This window comes from Anguilla rostrata, chromosome 1 (assembly GCF_018555375.3).
Source record: "Anguilla rostrata isolate EN2019 chromosome 1, ASM1855537v3, whole genome shotgun sequence".
Taxonomy (NCBI): Eukaryota; Metazoa; Chordata; class Actinopteri; order Anguilliformes; family Anguillidae; genus Anguilla; species Anguilla rostrata.
The window spans coordinates 78,342,142-78,361,833 of record NC_057933.1 but is presented as its reverse complement, the minus strand read 5'-3'; the positions used below and the strand labels follow the sequence as shown (position 1 = coordinate 78,361,833).

Here is a 19,692-nt window from a genome sequence, read left to right as displayed (position 1 = left end):
CTGAAATTATTCGCATTCCCAATATAAAACGAAATTTAGCTATCATCCCACAGGTAACAAAGAAACCGACAAACAGTCTACAGCTAGCCAACAGCTATCGCTATCTCGGTAACTTTACTTGGGCAACTTTCAGTACGTTTCATTAGTTAGCCTTGTATTTGAGTGTAGGCTACGTCTCAAAAAACATTTGTTCACCTTCCGTTAATAGGCTTGCCATGGGAAATTTCAAGTCCAAGAAGGAAACTTACCTGTAAAACGAAGTACAAAACACACGGTTACCAGGAGAAACATGCTGAACGAGCACAAAGAAATAGCTCATGGACGTCGGATCCAAGGGCTCGAGGCTGCTAACCACATTTTTAACGGAGCTGGAGCTGATTCACCATATGATTCACCGAGTATACACAAACGTACGAAGGTTAGGAATTGCACTTAAAATAAAGTATTTGGAGAACAACGTAGGCTATAGTCATGTACATAAATATAAACTGCTTGAAAACGCAGCAAATGATACAAATGGTTTACAAAAAAAAAGAAAAAGATGATCTAGCCGTATTCCTCCAGGATCATTTCCAATTACATTTGGTATTCACCTTTCAGTCACTGATACAAAACTAAAATGGTGTAGCACTGTAATCCTATTTATACATTATCCTCAGAATCGCCTACACAAGTAAGGACTAGTGTTTAGACCAGCCAAAATAAAGCCGTAGGTAATTATAAGTAGCACGTATGCACAGGCGCTCGAGGTGGAAGTGCACACACATACACACGAAGTCGAATGTCTGTCTGTGCTTGCTGTCACACACATCATGTGGTCCATCATATTTAAACTATGCTCGAGACCGCAACTCAATCCAAGCTGTGACCATTGTTTTTACATTGTTTTGTGGTCTGAAGTTCATAGGCGAGCTACTTGCTGCAAAAAATAAAAAATAAATTAAAAACACGATTTACCCCTTTTTTATATACAAATTTCGGAAAGACCAAATGTTCTGTGTTTATCCCCATAGTTCCAACTTTTCTATGTTAATTCAGCAGCGCGAAAACAAACACGCTCTCTTAGCCTAAGCGCGCGAAGTTGGCGGTTCCTTCTTTTCCCAAAAAACATGTTTTCAACATACAAAAATGCCAAGTTACTCACACATGTGAGTCATTAATTCAAAGTAGCAAAATCTATGCCTTCCATTAAAAGTATTGATCTCAAAATTCCACCACGTTACAAGATACAATATTAGCCATTTTACCTCACACAAATTGAACATGATGTGTTCCAAAGCATTGCTAACCAATGTTTCCTGAATTGTTTCAAGTAACTTGGCCCTATGTTTACAAGCATGCGGTACATTAATTGGGCAAGCATATGCGTGGATAGGTTTGCAGGAGTCAAGATTGATTTAAGAGGCATCAATATGTTGAATTTTCATCTGTATTAATGAATGAAAAAAGCTGGTTTAGGCTCCCTCAAGCAAAGAAAGAGAGAGAGAACAAGGGAACAAGGGTGTAATGGTAAAGCCCTGGAGCAGTTGGTTGGGTTAAGGGCCTCGCTCAAGGGCCCAATGGCAGAGTTCTTTCTTGTAGGGCCCGAAATATAACACCCTAAAAACTAGGCTACCCTGCTGCCCAGTTATTTTAATGATCCATGATTTTATTGTAATGTCTTACAATGTTTTATTTTATTATGAATGGTGCCATATAAATTAAGCTATTATTATTATTATTATTATTATTATTATTATTATTATTATTATTATTATTATTATTGCTCCACTAGAGAGCAGTATTTATCCATGTTTCATCTGAATTTTTTTAGAGAATTAAAAAATAAAAATCTTAACAGTTTTAAGGAAATAAAAAGAGATGAATCTAGAGAACTTTCAAATTTTCCTCAAAGCCGTTCATTTAAATGATGGATCGTAAGGCAGAGAAGTATTTCCAATGACCAGGCAGACGCCGCGAGATAAACATGACAGGTGTATAACCTATTCCCGGAACGACCGGATAAGGACATCTGGGCTGCTTGCGCTCCAAATCCCTGTCCTCACGCTGCAAGTGCTTATCCAATGAAGAACGGAGGTTCTAAACCAGTCCATAGCAATGCTGCCTCTACTAAAGTTACGAATAGAGCTATAATTAGCACATTTTCTACACATTTTTTTGTTTCGCTGATAAGTAATAAACAAGCGAAATACATATAAAAGAGCACCCATCTACGGTGTACGTGTGGTGACGTAGTTCTGCTCATTAGTGGGTGGGTGCTGCGTAAAAGACCTGCGTGTGTTTCCCATTCGTCGTATTAACTGAGGTATCCAACGGCCCGTCCTGAGAAAAAAGCTGGAAAGAAAAGCCGTCTGGTCCCCTTCCCTTCTGACGCAATGTAAAAGAACGAAACTTTCTCTCCTTCCTTAGAACTTCATCTTGCAATCATGTCCGAGGGTGGTTGTGCTTTGTGTAATACGATTTCCAAAGGATGTCAGCGCATTGACACGTACCAGAACTGCCGTCATGCACGGGGCTGCCGGTAGATCTGGGTAATCTTGCTCTGGGGAGTTTGTGAAGGCATTGGCTCAAGTCTTTTGGGCGTGTGAGAACGTTGTGTAATAATGTGGCATGCTACTGGTTATGATTCAAGCAGAGTTCTGAGGAACCTTTATTAAGTGTTTTTAAAAATATATATATATTACATATGAACGGGGAGGAAACCAGAAGAATTTCCATTATGAGCTTTTCACTTTTTTCCCCACCTTTTCTGGAAAGTGATGCTTTACTCCCCAATGGGTGACGGCCAGCGTTCGGGTCAAACTACGGTGTCCAGTCTCATAAAAAAACGTCGGTTCATGTTTTTGTTTTAGCCCAGCACTACGAAACCTGAATCAGCTGATTAACTAATGAAGACCTTGATGGGTAGAATCAGGTGTCCTAGCACAGGGCTAAAACAACAACTTGGACGGAGTGTGGCACAGGAACTGCGCTTGTAAGGAACTGCGCTTGTAACCGAAAGGTCGCAGGTTCGATTCCCGGGTAAGGACACTGCCGTTGTACTTAACCTGCATTGCTTCAGTATATATCCAGCTGTATAAATGGATACAATGTGAAGTGCTATGTAAAAAGTTGTGTAAGTCGCTCTGGATAAGAGCGTCTGCTAAATGCCTGTAATGTAATGTAACGTGCACCCACATAAATTAACCCTCCGGTGTGGGCTTCTGTCCTAGGACACGTGTCACCTGTATGTCTGGCCCTATCAGTGCCTGGCCTGGGCATGCTGCAGCCAATCAGTGCTGGGACTGAGTGCATCCTTCTCCCGCAGTGCACACTAAGGGCTCTATCTTACACCCGGCGCCAAGCGCAACGCAAGTGTCTTTGCTAGTTTCAGACCATGCAGGTGTCATTTTCCCGTCCAGCGCCCACGTTGTTTAAATAGGAAATGTACTTGCGCCCATCTGAGTGAATCATCATGAATGTAAGCTTCAATACCTGTTTGTTAACAAAACTTCCAGGAAGCTCAGTTTCTGAGAAATACCTTCCAACTATGAATGAAAGCATTATATGTATCAGTTCATGCCTGGAATTTTGGTCTCATGTATATGTTACATTTAAGATTATTTGTGTTCTTTATGTTTTTTTTCTTCTTCTGTGCACACTGATTGATTGTGTCTCGAAAGGCCATAGGGGCTGGTCACCTTTCTGGTGTTTGACATGAGAAATAATTAAACGAAACTAAATCTACATGGAGGACTGTGGGAAAATTCACTGGGAAAATGAAGACGCACATTGTAGTGATATAATAGAATCATTGTTGAAAATCCAGACATGAACGAAACAAAACGCTGAGATTTTATTTTATTCACACACTCACACACGCACTTTCTCTCTCACACACACACACTGACCTCTCTTCTGCAGCCTCTCTCTTACAGTATGTGCTCGCGGTCCCTATATTACATGTGACCAGTCAGGAAGTTTACCTCCCCCTTGGCTCTTCCATTAGTAACCTGCTGTCAGATTTACTGTACCGTGGTGAAACATAATCGGGGCTGATATTAAAGGTGGAAAGAGATGTGATATTATATTGGAAATCCTGGAGGTCTTTCCTGGAGGTAAATTAAATTAACCAACCTTACACACCGCTCCTTTTCCACAGTGACGTACACTGCTTTGAATCTTTCCTGTAATCGTATCTAGATTTAAAAATAGCATACAGCAGGAAGTACACTGAAGCAATGCAGGTTAAGTACCTTGCTCAAGGCTAGAATGGCAGAGTTCTACCTGGGAATCAAACCTGTGACCTTTAGGTTACAAGACCAGCTCCTTAGCCACTATGCTACACTGCTGCCCGCTCTCTCCTTCACGCTGGACATGTAAGACCCACCACAACAGCTGACTTGTGGATTCCATTCATCCGATATTTTTAGCTGAATTTAACCTTTATTTAACCGGGTAAATTAAATCTGATCTGATATGTCTTTGAAAGGGAGCCCTGCCCATTAGAGTCTGGATAAGAGCAGGGCTGTCCGACCATGTCCCTGGAGATCTAACGTCCTGTAGGTTTTCACTGCGACCCTAACAAAGCACGCCTCGTTAAATAACCAGGGAGCTTTGAATGAGTGAAGTCAGGCGTGCCAAATTAGGGTTGAAATGAAAAGCTATGGGACAATAGATCTCCAGGAACGGGGATGAACTGGGCTGGAGGCTGGAGAAGGAGAGACACAAAAACACGCTGCGTCCCATTGGATAGAGAAACGATCTTGCAATCCCCGTGCAGGTTTGCTGCCCCCTGCTGGTGAGAGATGGCATGGGCCGGAGGTACTGATCGTGTGCGAGATAGGGATGCTTCTGTTGAACCCTTGAACGTGGGGTGCTTTCCTTCAACCTTTCCAGTAAGATCCCACCCAATGAAACCGGCTGCTGCACAATCGCAGAATAATCACACAGCCGGTCACATTTCTCTGTGTTTACTCTCAGATCGAAAGGCTGTTATTATTTACTTTTATTTAGAGGCGGAAAATCCTGGTTCAGAGAGGAAAAGTACTCTCCAGTAAATGGACTGCATTTATATTGCGCTTTTATCCAAAGCGCTTTACAATTGATGCCTCTCATTCGCCAGAGCAGTTAGGGGTCAGGTGTCTTGCTCAAGGACACTTCGACACGCCCAGGGCGGGGTTTGAACCGGCAACCCTCCGACTGCCAGACAATCGGTCTTACCTCCTGAGCTACGTCGCCCTGTATTGGAGCTATGTCGCTCCAGTATTTTGTTTCAGCTAATTAGCACAATATGTCGCCCCATGCCCTATGTTATCATGGGAGGAGGAAACACATGGCAGCACTTTTGTTTTCTGACCCCTGGACTTTCCACCTCTGTCTTTATTTCTGTCATCAGGCGGTTACAAATGTAATTTAAACATTCCTGCAACAACACAAAAAAAAAACAGCCTCTGCATCCTTTAAGCTCTGACAAAAACCATTCGCTTCTTTCCGTTTTCCTCTTCAACTGCTCTCTTCGCAAGTCAACACCGATGCATTATGGATTTTTAGAAAAAAAAAAACAAAATCGAAAAGGAAAAAAAAAATGAATTTAATTAACCTTATAACGCCGAAAGGCCATTGCCAACCAAATATCAACATGGAATTATGAAAGAGGTCAATCGATAGTACAGTACGTATCTTTCTCGTGCTTTGTGTCATAGAGCACAAGGGTATCGGACTGGCACAGCACGTGCACTCTGAACCGTGCATCGAATTGTACACACGCTTCCTTTGCATTAAATAATGTTCTATAATTCTATGTTTTTGTATTTCTTTTGTCTCTTATTAAAAGCCTAACTAGGGACAGGAGTTGGAAACTAGCAACAGCTATGATCTCTGCATGTGGTACATCAGTTACATCAACTTGTTTGTAACGAGTTGAAGTGGTACTATGTGAACGTGCATTGTCCCTACCGAATAAACTATATGAATGAATGAAACTATTTTGTAAAGCATGGTCTTTTATACTATGATTATTACGAATAGGCCTATGATGATGATGATTATCAGTTGTAGGTATCGGACTATTTAAGTCCTTTTTTCTTATCGCTCGCGCACTGCACTGAGATAGTGCATGCGCATTAAAGTCAGAGTTCAGGGGTCACGGGTTCTCCTACCGAACCTCAAGGACGTCGTGTACAGGAAATCGTGGAGATTAGTAGTGGTTAGGGGGAATGTGTGGTAGAGAAGTGTTGTGCCTTGGCAGAGACTGCTCACTGCTTACCTTGAATTCCTGAGGGTAGGAAGCGGCCGCGTCAGTGAGTATACGGACGGGCGATGTTTTAAGAGCGGGGGCATCTTCTCCGCAGCTCGTTTGAGTGAGCAGGAAGGCGGCCTTTCTGTTTACTTCACTGTTTCTGCGCTTTTCAGACACGCCGCCGTTTTTGTCTGCAGCCCCTTTGGAAAGAATCCATTAAAAACAAAAAAAAAAAAACCAAACAGAAAAAAGGAACAACAAGTAAATGCTTCCAGATTACTTCAGAGGAATCGCCTCACAAAGTTTGCACTATATAATTGATTTGTCTTGAGTGATACTTTTATAATGACAATGTTTTTAAAACAGGAAGTGGTAAAAATATATCCCCCCTCCCCTAAGGATTGATGTCTGCTTTACAGGAATTGTGGAGAAAGAAAAAAAGAAAAAATAAGCTTATCACATCTGATGAGGTTTAAAGCTCATTTATCATTATCTTTGTCTTCCACAATTGTCATTAATCTGACGGAAATGAATAGGGATGGCACATAAGTGTCTCATTACCAAATTTGACCCTGTGATGATAATGATGATGACGATGATGATGATGATGATGATGACAAAGATCAGGTGTGTCGAGCGATACCCCGGGGCTGGGTGCTCCTGACTCGGCTGCCCATCTGTTCGAGTGGGCGGGGTTTTTTTTTTTTTTTTTTTTTTTTCTTCAAACGTCAGTCTAATGCCTTTTCTGCTTTTGTCGTCTCTAATCTGTTCTTCATCCTTCCCCCTCCGTCCTTCTTTTCATCTCCCGGACGCGTCACCTCCGGCTTTCAGCCTCGAGAATTGAATTCTTCCGTTTAAAAAAAAAGAAATAAAAAGAAATAAATAAAAAAAACAAAGCAAAATAATTGAACAGAAAAGTACTTACTTTTCCTCCAGGGAATGGGAATGGGAGTGGGTGAGTGGGTGAGTGGAGGGGGGAAGTGGGTGAGTGGGGCGTCGGGGGAGTGGGCGAGTGGGGGAGGGGAATGGGTGAGTGGGGGGCGGGTGAGTGGAATATATATATATATATATATATATATATATATATATATATTCTTCATGAAACAACTGGTCCAAAAAAGGGTACATCTCTAATCTTTGTTTTGATCAAAATTGTTTAACTTAATAAAATGTCTTTGTTCTAGTTAAAGATTAGAAGCACTACAAAAACTACATCCGGCATGAATGAGAAATAAAGGCTCTGAATATGAACATTTTTTTCTGCTCTTGGAGGACAATCAGGAACAGGCCCATTAGTGCCCCCCCCCCCCCCCCCGCGCGGACCTGTTTTTTCCCGCCTGAAAGCCAGAGCTCCTGCAGCCCAACTGTCATTTTGTGGGTCTCGTTTTTCTGCGCGCTGTAGCGGAGCGCTAACCGAGCCCATGTATACACAGTGCGTGAACCGGCCGCGCCAGAGCGCTACGCTACGTGACCGTTAGCGGTTTTTAGCGGACGGAGGCGCGTATTTCAGGCCCCGTTGAGACCTGTTCTCCTCCTCCGCCGCGGAGGTAAGGAGCTGGCGGAACGGCGGGGAAAAAGGGGGTCAAGGGTCGCCGGTGTTAGTCGATTGTTTTTATTGCTCCCGAAACTCTGGTTTGGCCCCTGGAAGAGAAATCGATGGTCTCATCAGCGACAGGAGGAATAATATTTATCGATTTTTCTTTCTTTCTTCTCTTTCTTCTCTTTCTCCCTCCTCCTGCGTCTCCTTCCTCGCGACATACATCAGGTGACACAAACCGAGCGAGCGAGCGAGCAACCCCCGCCAGCCACAACATTCCCGTTTTTTTTCTTACCGGACCCCTTCAAAACAACCAACCAGGGCGCTGTGCTGATTGTGCCCGTATTCAGCTGTCACCCCTGACCACAACCGCCCCCCCCCCCACCCCCACCCCCACCGCCACCCCACCCTGCTCCACCCCCTCCACAACCTACCGCCCTACTTTCGTCTTGCTGTTGCCACGGTTACTGTGTTCCAGTCAATTTAGTACATGGTGATCGCTCCCTTCGGACACAATTACCACCCCGGTAACAGCAACCAAAAAAAAAAAAAAACTGAAAAAGAAGCAAAAAAAAAGTCCTGTGTAACGATTGGCTGTCTGTTCCGCACTTTTAATTGTGGGCGGGACCCAGGAGAGGCTGAGGGGAGTCCAACCACCCCCCCCCACCCCCACTCCCCCCCCCCCCCCCCCCCCCCGGGACTGATAATAGCCCTGTGCATCTGAGGATGACAGATCTGAAATATGTCCCTGTGCCTCTGGGGTACGTGTTTTTGGAGAGAACTGCTTTTAACAGCTCCTGCCATCCAAGCCCCCCCCCAGCGCCACCGCTACCACTACACCCCCCCCCCCCCCATCACTCCCAGAGCCTCCCGTCGCAATCCGCCATCCGCCTGTGTCCCATTCAGACAAGAGGGACGTACCTCTCTCTCTCTCTCTCTCTCTCTCTCTCTCCCTCTCTCCCTCTTTCTCTCTCTCTCTCTCTTCTCTCCCTTTCTCCCTCTCTCTCTCTCTCTCTCTTTCCCTCTCCCTCTCTGTCTCTCTCTCTCCATTCCTCTCTCTCTCTCTCTCTCCATTCCTCTTTCTCTCTCTCTCTTCTCTCTCTCTCTCTCTCTCTCTCTCTCTCTCTCTCTCTCTTTCTCTCTCTCTCTCTCTCTCTCTCTCTCTTTCTCTCTCTCTCTTTCTCTCTCTCTCTCTCTCTCTCTCTCTCTTTCTCTCTCTCTCTCTCTCTCTCTTTCTCTCTCTCTCTCTCTCCCTCTCTCTCTCTCTCTCTCTCTCTCTCTCTCTCTCTCCCTCTCTCTCTCTCTCTCTCTCTCTCTCTCTCTCTCTCTCTCTCTCTCTCTCTCTCTCTCTCTCTCTCTCTCTCTCTCTTTCTCTCCCTCTCTCTCTCTCTCTCTTCTCTCTCTCAGAGGATTGTGGGTAGGAAGCAGGTAGGGAGTGCGAGTGTGCTGTGTGGTTTGGAATAGTGGTGGAGTTTTGTTTTTTGTTTTTTCTTGTTTTAGTGTGTCCTTTTAGTGGTTTTGTAGGAACTGAAAAGACTGTTTAGGAAGCCCCCCCTTTTCCCCCCGATTTGAGCTGTTTCTAGCTCATTTTCGGGTGAAAAAATGGGGTTGCTTAGTAGGATCAGGGTTTTAAGTGTTTTCCTAACAATTCTGCGTCGGTAGAAGACTGTCTGCTTGCGATAGGAGAAAAGGTGGGCCATGGGAATATAAAAACCGCGTCCAGGATGAATAAAGCGTGTTGTCGTATTTCTTACAACTGAGACCCTCGTACACCAAGTGGTTACAGAGGGTTTATCAATAAATGGTAGTTTTGTGGAGGCGTTGCCGTTGTCTTCGCCGGTAACGAAAGTTATCTTATCAAATGTTCCGCCATATGTTGAGGATCAAGTGCTTTTAAATGCCTTGTCAAGGTATGGTAAAGTTATGAGCGCAATTAAACCCATCCCGTTAGGATGTAAAAATGAAAAAGTCAAACCGTAATGTCTTTTAGGAGACAGGTGTTTCTGATTTTAAATAAACCTGGTTCCGCTATAGATGTCGCGTGGAATCTCTCAATTGACGGGATAAATCACGTTGTGTTTGCAGCACTGAGTCAATGAAGTGTTTTCAGTGCGGTTCCTATGGGCATGTAAGACGTGCGTGCCCGCAGAGGGAAGCAGCAGGTACTAGGGAGCAGGAAGCGAGGCAGGGAGGAGATGAGCGAGCCGGCCCTGAGCCTGAACCGGGCCCGTCCACTGCTGGGACAGGGGAACGGGCTGTGAATGATCCACAAGGAGCTGAGGCTCAACAGGGGACTGTGGGGAAGGGTGAAGGGGAAGCTAGCGGGACTGGCGACCCGGAACGAGGTGACGTATCAGGGCCAGGAGCGGAGGTTCCGCTGGAAACCCCGGAAACTCCGTTGTTAAATGAACAGAGCATGGTTAGGGTGGAAAGCGGCGAGGCTGGTGGTGGGCCTGTTGGTGGACTCGATCCGCCGGTGGAAGTGGCCGCTGCGGCCGAGGAGGGCGAATGGAGTAGGGAAGGGACAGAGGCTGACCCGGACGAGGAGATGTCCCTAGATGACGAGGATCTTTTCTCTGAATCCTCCCAGGCGGACGAGGTTGGGTCTGCTCTAAGAGGTAAGGGGAAACTAATTTTCGTAGAAGCGGCTGGTGTCGTTTTTAGATGAAACGAAAAGGAAAGAGCGTCGTTTTGGAAAAGCATTTTTCCGATGTTGCACGGTTTGTCATGTCTTCTCAAACCGCGTTGAAAAGGGCGACGCTTGAAGAACTTGATAATAGAAAGCGATACAGACTAAAGAAACATATAGTTGCGGCTAAGAAATTGTTGAAGAAAAGGAAGATCAGTATAGACTAGTAGACATGGCCCACTTTCTCTCGTTTCGTTACTGCTTGCGGCCTTTTTTTTATATCAATGAGTGCGGGGATTCATGTAGCTTCTTTAAATGTAAACGGCTGCAGAAACTCTTCTAGAGAACGCAACTGTTTGGGTTAATCGAACAAAAAAGAATAAACATTGCTTTTATTCAAGAGACACATGCAGACGGTATGAATGAGTGTGAGTGGCGGAATGAGTGGAAAGGGGTTAGTGTTTTAGCCATGGGAGTAACACAAGTGCTGGGGTAGCAGTGTTGATATCGGGGAACAATATCACAACGGTGTCATCAGACGAGTTTGTCCCAGGGCGATTGTTAAAAGTTGTAGCTAAGATAGATGAACAGGAGGTGGTTTTGATAAATGTTTATGCACCCAACGGAGATCGAGATAAGACTGTATTCTTTAATAAATTGGAGGAAGTGGTGTCGGATTGTGACTCAACTAGAATGGTTATAGTGGGGGAGATTTTAATTGTACAGAAAATTTTGCAATTGATAGAAATCACGGGAGCCCCATTCACGCTCAGCAACCAATTTGACTAGAGTTGTACAAGCTCAGGATGGTTGATATATGGAGAGCACAGCATCCGGTGGCACGCCAGTACACCTGGCGAAAAATTAATCAAAATCAGGTCTCAATGGCCAGGATCGACAGGTGGTACTGTACAGAATCTTTTAGTAATCAAATACTCAGAAGCTGGATAACTCCAGTTATGTTTTCAGACCATTTTTGTATTTCTTTATTTTTGGGGGCACAGGTGGTGTTCTGGAAATCATACTGGCATTTTAATGTAAAATTGCTAGATGATTGTAAGTTTTGGAAAATTTTAATTTTTTTGGGAAGCATGGCAGTCAGAGAAACCACGTTATAAGAGTTTGAGGCAATGGTGGGGGGTTAGGAAAGGTGCACATTAAATTGTTTTGTCAGGCATATACACAAAATAGCACTGGGGATTTGAAAAAACGGGTGGGTGAGCTGGAGAGAGAGATCTTGAGTATGGAGAGTGTTTAAGCCTGGGGAATAATGCCCAGACAGTGGATGGTTTGAGAGAGAAGAGAGACATTTTGGGCAAAATTATGGAGGAGCAGGCTAAGGGAGCCATGGTTCGTGCCCGGATCATTCAACATAAGGACATGGATGGTCCTACAAAGTTTTTTCAATTTGGAGAGGAAGTCATTGGGCAGCAGGAGAATGCTCTGTTTGAGGCTGGCTGACGGGAAGGAGGTGCATGACCAACGTGAGATGCTGGAGGCGGCTTTTAATTTCTATAGCCACTGTTTACTCCGGAACTCAGTGGGCAGAGTGAGGCTGCCAGGCTTCACAGGGATCTCCCGGTGTTGCCCGAAGAGCAGGCTTCTCTCCTGGAAGCTCCATTGACTTTGGAGGAGCTTACTCGGGCTGTAGGGCAGATGTCTCCGGGAAAAACTCCTGGACTGGATGGCTTGCCTGCGGAATTTTTAAAAGATTGTGGTCGGTGATTGGGCCTGATTTTTTTGAGGTGGTAAGAGAGTCTGTAAGGGACCACGAGCTGCCTCAGAGCTGCAGGAGAGCAGTAATTACACTCTTGCCAAGAAAGGGGACTTAAAAGACCTAAAGAACTGGCGTCCGGTAGCATTGTTATGCACCGATTATAAGATTTTATCCAGAGCCATTGCAAATAGGCTCAGTGAGAGTTTATCTTACATAGTACACAAGGATCAGTCCTACTCTGTACCAGGCAGGATGATCTGCGATAACATTTTTTTTATCAGAGATGTGTTGTCTCTATGTGAGGCTCTCAACATCAATCTGGGGGCACTCTCCATCGATCAAGAGAGAAAGCATTTGACCGAGTGCATCATGGGTACCTGTTCCAGACCTTGGCTGCTTTTGGCTTTGGACCTTCTTTTATGGATCTAATAAAGGTCATGTATAATAAAATAACAAGCCTGGTGAAGGTGAACAATGCTCTTAGCAGTCCCATAACAATTTTGCGAGGATTCGCCAGGGCTGTCCACTGTCAGGGATGCTTTATACCCTAGCAATCGAGCCCTTGCTGTGCATGGTAAGACGGAAAATTACCGGCATGGTTTTCACTGCTGTTCAGCCTGCACACAGGGTACAGGTGTCCGCTTACGCTGATGACATCACAATGTTTATAAAAGACCAACAGGATGTGGATGCCATTGGTGAAAGTTTAGAGGTCTTTCAAAAAGCCTCTAATGCTAAGGTGAACTGGGGGAAATGTGAAGCATTCCTGGCAGGGCGGTGGGAGGGGTCGCCCCCCACTGCTTCCCCAGCCCCTGCAGTGGGGCAGGGAAGGCTTGAAGGTGCTGGGTGTCTTCCTAGGGAGTAAGCAGAGCATGCTGAAAAACTGGGAGGGGATGCTGGACAGGATCAAGGCGCGGCTGACAAAGTGGAGATGGTTACTACCACAGATGTCATTCAGGGGGAGGGTGTTGGTGATAAACAACCTGGTGGCCTCCATGCTGTGGCATAGACTTTCCTGCCTGGATCCTCCCCCAGGACTACTGAAAGGGATTCAGTCAGAGTTGCTGTCCTTTTTTTGGGGCGGGAACCACTGGCTGCGCCCAGCAATACTGTATTTGCCTGTGGAGGAGGGGGGGCAGGGTCTGGTCGACGTCTGCAGCAGAGTGGCGGCTTTTAGGCTACAGGCGGCCAAGAGACTGCTGTATACTGCTGAGCTGAGCTGGGGGCCAGGGGCCTTCTTTTTCCTGAGAAAGGTGGGGGGTTTGGGCTGTGATTGGCAGCTTTTCAGAATGGACATTTCCAGGCTCCGCACAGAGGGGCTCCCTGGTTTTTACTGCAGCATGCTCAAGGCTTGGGGGCTGCTGAAGGTAGAGGGGCGGGAGGAAGCAGTCACAAGGGACTCTGTGCTCCAGGAGTGTCTGTTTTTTAATCCCCTCTTTCCTGAAGCGGCATTACAGTCTGGACTGTCCCTCCACACCTTTGCTAGAGGTGGGGTAATAAGACTCATCCATCTTCTGGACATTCAGAACAGGCGCTGGAAAACTGCTGTGGAGTTGGCAAGGGATCTGGGTGTCCACTCTGTTAGGAGATGTGACAGGTTGCTGGGCGGCCTGGCCAGTTGTATTCATCCTCACGTGCGGGAGGTGGTGGAGGAGGCACTGGCTAGAGGTGGTTTGACTGGCTCAGAAGTTTTGTGTCCTGAACTTTGGATACAACCTTCAGTCCAGCCCACTCAAGGACCTTTCCTGGGGGGAGGGCCTGGGGGTGGTCTGTGTCCGGGAGGCGCCGAGGAAGCTGCTGTATCAGTGGTGTGTGAAAGTGACACACGCAGCTTCTCTCGCGTCTCTGCCTGCCTCGAAGTGGGCGGAAAGGTTCGCTGTTGCGGGCAATTTGAGTCCTGCATGGAGGACTCTGTACAAGCCTCCTTTGCAGAAGAGGTCAGGGGATCTGCAGTGGCGAATACTCCACAGGACAGTTTCCACAGGCCGTTTCCTGAACCGAGTTGATCCGGGTATCAGCCAGAATTGTATATTCTGTGGTCAGGAGGAGACTGTAGAACATTTATTTCTAGACTGTCCCAGACTGGTAGCACTGTTTCAGTTTTTAAAGAATTTACTGCACTCACTGGGGGTTGAATTTGGGGAATGTCTATTTATCTATAGTATGACTTACTCAAAGAATATGAGGGGAAAAATTCAGATGGTCAATTTGTGTTGGGCCAGGCCAAATTGGCCATATGGGTGACCCGGAAGCACCAGCTAAGGGGAGCAGGCCCAACAGAGGTGTTAATGTGGTTGCGGTTTCTGCTCCGAGCAAGGATACGGCTGGAGTTTGAGTATTATCTGCTGATGAATGATTTGCCTGTGTTCAAGGATAAGTGGTGTTTTCAGCAGGTCCTGTGTGCAGTAGTGGGCAATACACTAGAATTGAAGGTTTGAATAGGAGACACGGGGATAGTGGTGTTAGTTTTAAGTTTTTTCTGTGTGTGGGACTGGAGTTGGTTTTTTTTTTCTGTTTGGTTGGGGTTTTGTTTTGATTAAGACTGTGTGATTAACAATAAACGGGGTTTTAAAAGTCAAAGTCTCTCTCTCTCTCTCTCTCTCTCTCTCTCTTTCTCTCTCTCTCTCTCTCTCTCTCTCTCTCTCTCTCTCTCTCTCTCTCTCCTCTCTCTCTCTCTCTCTCTCTCCCTCTCTCTCCCTCTCTCTCTCTCTCTCTCACTCTCTCTCTCTCTCTCTCTCTCTCTCTCTCTCTCTCCTCTCTCTCTCTCTCTCTCTCTCTCTCTCTCTCTCTCTCTCTCTCTCTCTCTCTCTCTCTCTCTCTCTCTCTCTCTCTCTCTCTCTCTCTCTCTCTCTCTCTCTCTCTCTCTCTCCCTCTCGTTCTCTCGCCCGCCAGGACTGACGTGATAAAAGCCTTCCGTCCTGCTTTTTTAAAAATGCATTTATTTTTGTTGTTAAACTGTTAAAATACTGCCGTTCTCCCCCCTCCCCTTCTGTTCTCCTTCTTTCCTCCTCTTACCACACTCCGTCTGTTTCAATCTGTGACTGCGCGTATCCTCGGACCCGGGGGGGGCGGGGGGGGCGTTGAGGGGGCACTTCACCTGACACCCTTTTAATGACAGCCGAGCCCCCACAGCAACAGAGGGCGGGGTGGTGGGGGAAGGGAAGGATGAAAGAGGGAGAGAGAAAAGGGAGGGATGAAAGAGGGAGAGAGAAAAGGGAAGTCAGACCTCTGAGCTATGAGGAAGAGAGAGAAAGAGACAGAGAGAGAAGAGGGTGTGGGGTGAGCTACGCTTTCCACTGTCTCTCATCTCCACACGGACTAGTCAAATTACACCCCACTCTGCCTGAACCTGCCATACCCCCTTCCTCCTCCCCCCGCCCCCCACCCCCCACTTCAAGTTACTGTATGAGGGGAGCAGGGTCATATTTTACATTTCAGCTTCTAGCACCCGCTCTTATCCACCGCACACATTCCGCGCGTTCCGTCCGTTTGTGCGGATGGAGTTTATTTTTTACTGCAGCCGTTCGGGTTAAGTACCCGGCTCAGGGGCAGAACTGTGCTGCCCGGGCCGGGGAAACGAACCTACAAAGCTTTGAGTTGCGACCCCAGTTCCCCGTCCATTCTACACTGCCGTACTAGAGACACAGCATTCCTACTGTAAGAGAGAGATGGACGTACGCTGGGCTCCACAATGACTGGGATCAAACACATCTCAATTAGGCTGTGTACGAACCCAATTTTAGATCTGTAATCAAGCAATTCACACGTGGTTGAAGTGTACGGTTTCACCTTTTATCTGAGGGCGCGTTTTGTGCAGTTTGGTTTCGCCATGTAGAAATTACTATGAGAAACTGTGTTGGCAGTTTTACGCATAGCATTTCAGGGCACCATAATGTTTGGGGCATATTAATGTTATATAAATAAATGTAGTCATGTTTTGTACTTTCTCCCATAATCTAAAATTGCAGAAAAGTACAGACTCAAATTGAGAAAAAAAAATGTGTTTGTCCCAAACATTATGGGGCTCACTGTATGTACACATGTACTATAAGTGAATCAGTAAACATGTACTATAAGAGAGACAATTCACATGTAAAGTATTTCTGAGAAAGCTTGGGCAAAACTTCCTTACATCTCCCAGTCTCCCTCCACCTGGACTACAGCCTTATTTATTTATTTATTTATTTATTTATTTATTGTACCAGGTTTGAGATTAAAATCTCTTTTACAAGAGATCTCCTGGCCAAGAAGGGCAGCACATTTTGTTTTAGACAAATACAACATGAAAAGCGTACAAAAAAAGTATGAAGACAATCGAATTACAGTGCGGAAAAAAAACCAAAAAAAAAACCATTTGCAATTTCCCACAGAATCTGTTCACAACCTCTTGACAAGAGTTTTAAATGCCCCGAGAGTTGCCAAACCCCAAAGCTGTAGCTCTTTCTGAAGGCTATTCTGGGCAGAATGCATGAAGGCCTCCTCTCCAAACTCAGTGGGAACTTTACAAACAGCCATGAAACCGCAACCTAGAATTGCCTTCACATGTGAGTGCCATTAATCTGCAGAAATTAGGAGGGAAGTCATCCAAAAATAGCATTGCAAATAAAAACATGAGCAACGATGAGTTCAGGGCTCTGCAGTTGGAAATGAATCTCAAAGCCCGTTGATGCGCAGAATCCCACATGTGAAGGCAGTGATTCGAAGCGTTCATGGATGCCAGATCACCATAATCAAGAACAGGCAAAGAAAGTAGCAGCAAGCAATCTTCACCTGGCATCAAAATTAAAATCAGTTCAAATGATTAATCATCAATTACAATCATCGATTAGTTACTGTGTTAGTTGGTGTAATGTGAATATTAGTTCTATTAGCATTGATACATACCGTACTATCCGTCTAAAATATAATTCTTGTGGATAAATTAAGTCATTGATGCATTTTATCTGCAACAGCACGCACATATTGACTGGAGTAGCATCAGGAGGTAGTTTTTTCTGATCAAACACAGCTGCTTCCTGACGGAGGTTAAGTGTTTGTCTCAATTAGCGGCTAACAGTGGCTAACAGCGACTAACAGTGGCTAATAGCGGCTAACAGTGTAACTGCGGCTAACACCGGCTAACAGTGGCTAACAGCGACTAACAGTGGCTAATAGCGGCTAACAGTGTAACTGCGGCTAACACCGGCTAACAGTGGCTAATAGCGGCTAACAGCGTAACTGCGGCTAACACCGGCTAACAGTGGCTAATAGCGGCTAACAGCGTAACTGCGGCTAACACCGGCTAACAGTGGCTAATAGCGGCTAACAGCGACTAACAGTGGCTAACAGCGACTAACAGTGGCTAATAGCGGCTAACAGTGTAACTGCGGCTAACACCGGCTAACAGTGGCTAACAGCGACTAACAGTGGCTAATAGCGGCTAACAGTGGCTAATAGCGGCTAACAGTGTAACTGCGGCTAACACCGGCTAACAGTGGCTAATAGCGGCTAACAGCGTAACTGCGGCTAACACCGGCTAACAGTGGCTAATAGCGGCTAACAGTGTAATTGAGGCTAACACCAGCTAACAGTGGCTAATAGCGGCTAACAGTGTAACTGCGGCTAACACCGGCTAACAGTGGCTAACAGCGACTAACAGTGGCTAACAGTGGCTCCAGCGTAACTGCGGCTAAACAGTGGCTAACACAGGCTTACAGCAGATAGCAGCGACTCCAGCATAACCCCGGCCTGCTTCGCGCGAAAGGGCTTGCAGTTAGCGGGTCGCTGTTGTCAGCGGCGTTTAATCACGGTTATATTGACCGCGCTGCACCGGATAAGTAGGCCCATTGTGACTAATTTACGACGGTCAACGGACATCACAATTGTCGTAAAACCTTAAATTAAATAATTTATTTTACAAGGCATGCGTGGTGATAGTGTTTTTGTGTCTCCGTTCTGGCATCTATGCACACACACCACCCCCCCCCCTCCCCCAGCTAAAAGCTTGTAATATATGTAATATATGTATGACTGCTCTCTGCAAACCTGGAAAAATGAAGAAAAAACACTCATCACTTTGATGCAAATCCAACACGAGAAGCGAGCGCTGTTTACATTAGCATATTGACTAATATATACGGCACAGGGCTTGTGCGGAAGAAGCTTGTTTCCTAGGATACCCCTTGATTTTATTGGCTAGATTGCCCTTTGCCCCCCCGCCTGGGTAGATCGCGCTGATGCGTGTGCCGCGCCGCGGCGAAGCTCTTCGACAGCGAATCGCGCGAGTGGGCGAGTGTCGTGCGGACGAGGCACCTTTTTTCTTGGCGGGAGGCGCAGAAATTACGAGCCGAACTCACATTTTACTTTTTCAAAACGCTTCCCGATTGTTTTAAGCCGAGACGAAGGTCTGTGCGGCACAGTTTTGCGAAACCTTCGTAAACGACGTTCGGAAAGCTCTCCTGGGCTTTCGGAGTTCTCTGGGGGAAGATGTAGAGCCTTGCCAAGCCAAAGGCCGGGGCGGATCAACGGCTTCGTGACCTCCTTCCATTTTTAGCTTTTTTTTCCATTAGAGGGAAAAGCCTGTTGACATAAAAACAACCCTGTTATTATGATGTGATGCGGCTTCTACTTGATTTTAAAAGCTTGGGGTGGCCGAGTCGCGTGGGAGTTTAGGAAACGGGTGTTTTCAACAAAATGGTTGTGGCTGCCATTCCGAGCTGAGCTGCTGTCGCTGCTGAGAGCTTTTCTTAAAAAAATGAATTTTAGGGTATCCCTCCATTTTCGTCAAGGAGATAATTAGATCTCCAAATATAATTATCACCAGCGAAGCAGCGAGCTTTGGGATTCTGATGAGTTTGAAGCATTGCTGTATGAAACAGTGACTTCCTCAGTCTCCCTAGACCCCTTCTGTCCGCACACGTTTCTCCTCTTCATTCTACACTCATGCAGACACTGTGCTTGGAAAGTGTGGGGGGGCTAACCTCTGTTTTGACCTCTGAAGATTTACCCTCTGCCCTTACTTGCTTTTCTCAGTAACCTTTGACCCCCGTCAGCGCTCAGAGGCCACACAAAACCACGGATTGTTTTCGCCAGTCGGAACAAGCAAATGCCATCTCCTCCCATCGCTTTTTTGAAAGGAGGTTGTTCTCCCTTACAGCGTATTTGCTGTGGAGCCATTATCGAGACACACAACGCCCACCCTCCCCATCCCCCTCCCCCTCCCCCCCCTACCAGTTGCTGGTCTAACAAGCTCCCGGCTCCTCAGTCCTTCCTGCTGTGAAGGTGTTTGTCAGAGCTTTGAGGAGACTGCTTGCCCCACCCCCGTCCCCCTCAAAAAGAGCTCCAGAATGTCGGCCATATTTGTTTTTAAAGGCTACACAGTGTGCTGTGAGCAGCTTCAGTGACGCCTGGCGGGTTCCCTCCTGGGGTACGCAGATGTGATAGATAACATAATATAACATTCCATAACACGACATGACATAACATAAACATAACCCAACCTAACCTAACCTAACCTAACATAACATAACATAACATAACATATCATAACATGACATGACATGACATAAACATAACATAACATAATATAACATTCCATAACATAACATAAC

At 46.0% G+C, this 19,692-nt stretch overlaps 1 protein-coding gene and 2 long non-coding RNA genes across 5 annotated transcripts in view; 1 reads left to right on the top strand and 2 right to left on the bottom strand.

The window, feature by feature from the left end:
• LOC135236548 (uncharacterized) overlaps nucleotides 1-540 on the top strand; it is a 17,230-nt gene extending 16,690 nt beyond the window's left edge. The window contains exon 3 of the long non-coding RNA XR_010324613.1: nucleotides 419-540. This is a non-coding gene — a long non-coding RNA (uncharacterized LOC135236548). The remainder of the gene's footprint in view (nucleotides 1-418) is intronic.
• The window catches only part of LOC135236487 (CD276 antigen-like), a 33,771-nt gene extending 32,719 nt beyond the window's left edge, over nucleotides 1-1,052 (bottom strand). The window contains exons 1-2 of one of the 3 annotated variants that reach the window (XM_064302937.1): nucleotides 951-1,052; nucleotides 249-491 (exon numbers count right to left, since the gene is read on the bottom strand). In XM_064302937.1, coding sequence (XP_064159007.1) covers nucleotides 249-291 — 43 coding nt within the window. In that variant the 5' untranslated portion in view covers nucleotides 292-491; nucleotides 951-1,052. Of the gene's footprint in view, nucleotides 1-248; nucleotides 778-950 lie in introns of those variants that run through there. The other 2 variants (XM_064302944.1, XM_064302930.1) reach the window with 2 other exon arrangements.
• A 14,821-nt stretch (nucleotides 1,053-15,873) lies between these two features.
• Nucleotides 15,874-19,260, bottom strand: LOC135236409 (uncharacterized). The gene is made up of 2 exons (XR_010324580.1): nucleotides 16,988-19,260; nucleotides 15,874-16,873 (listed from the first exon to the last, which is right to left on the bottom strand). It is a non-coding gene; the product is annotated as an uncharacterized LOC135236409 (long non-coding RNA).
• Nucleotides 19,261-19,692: the final 432 nt, after the last annotated feature.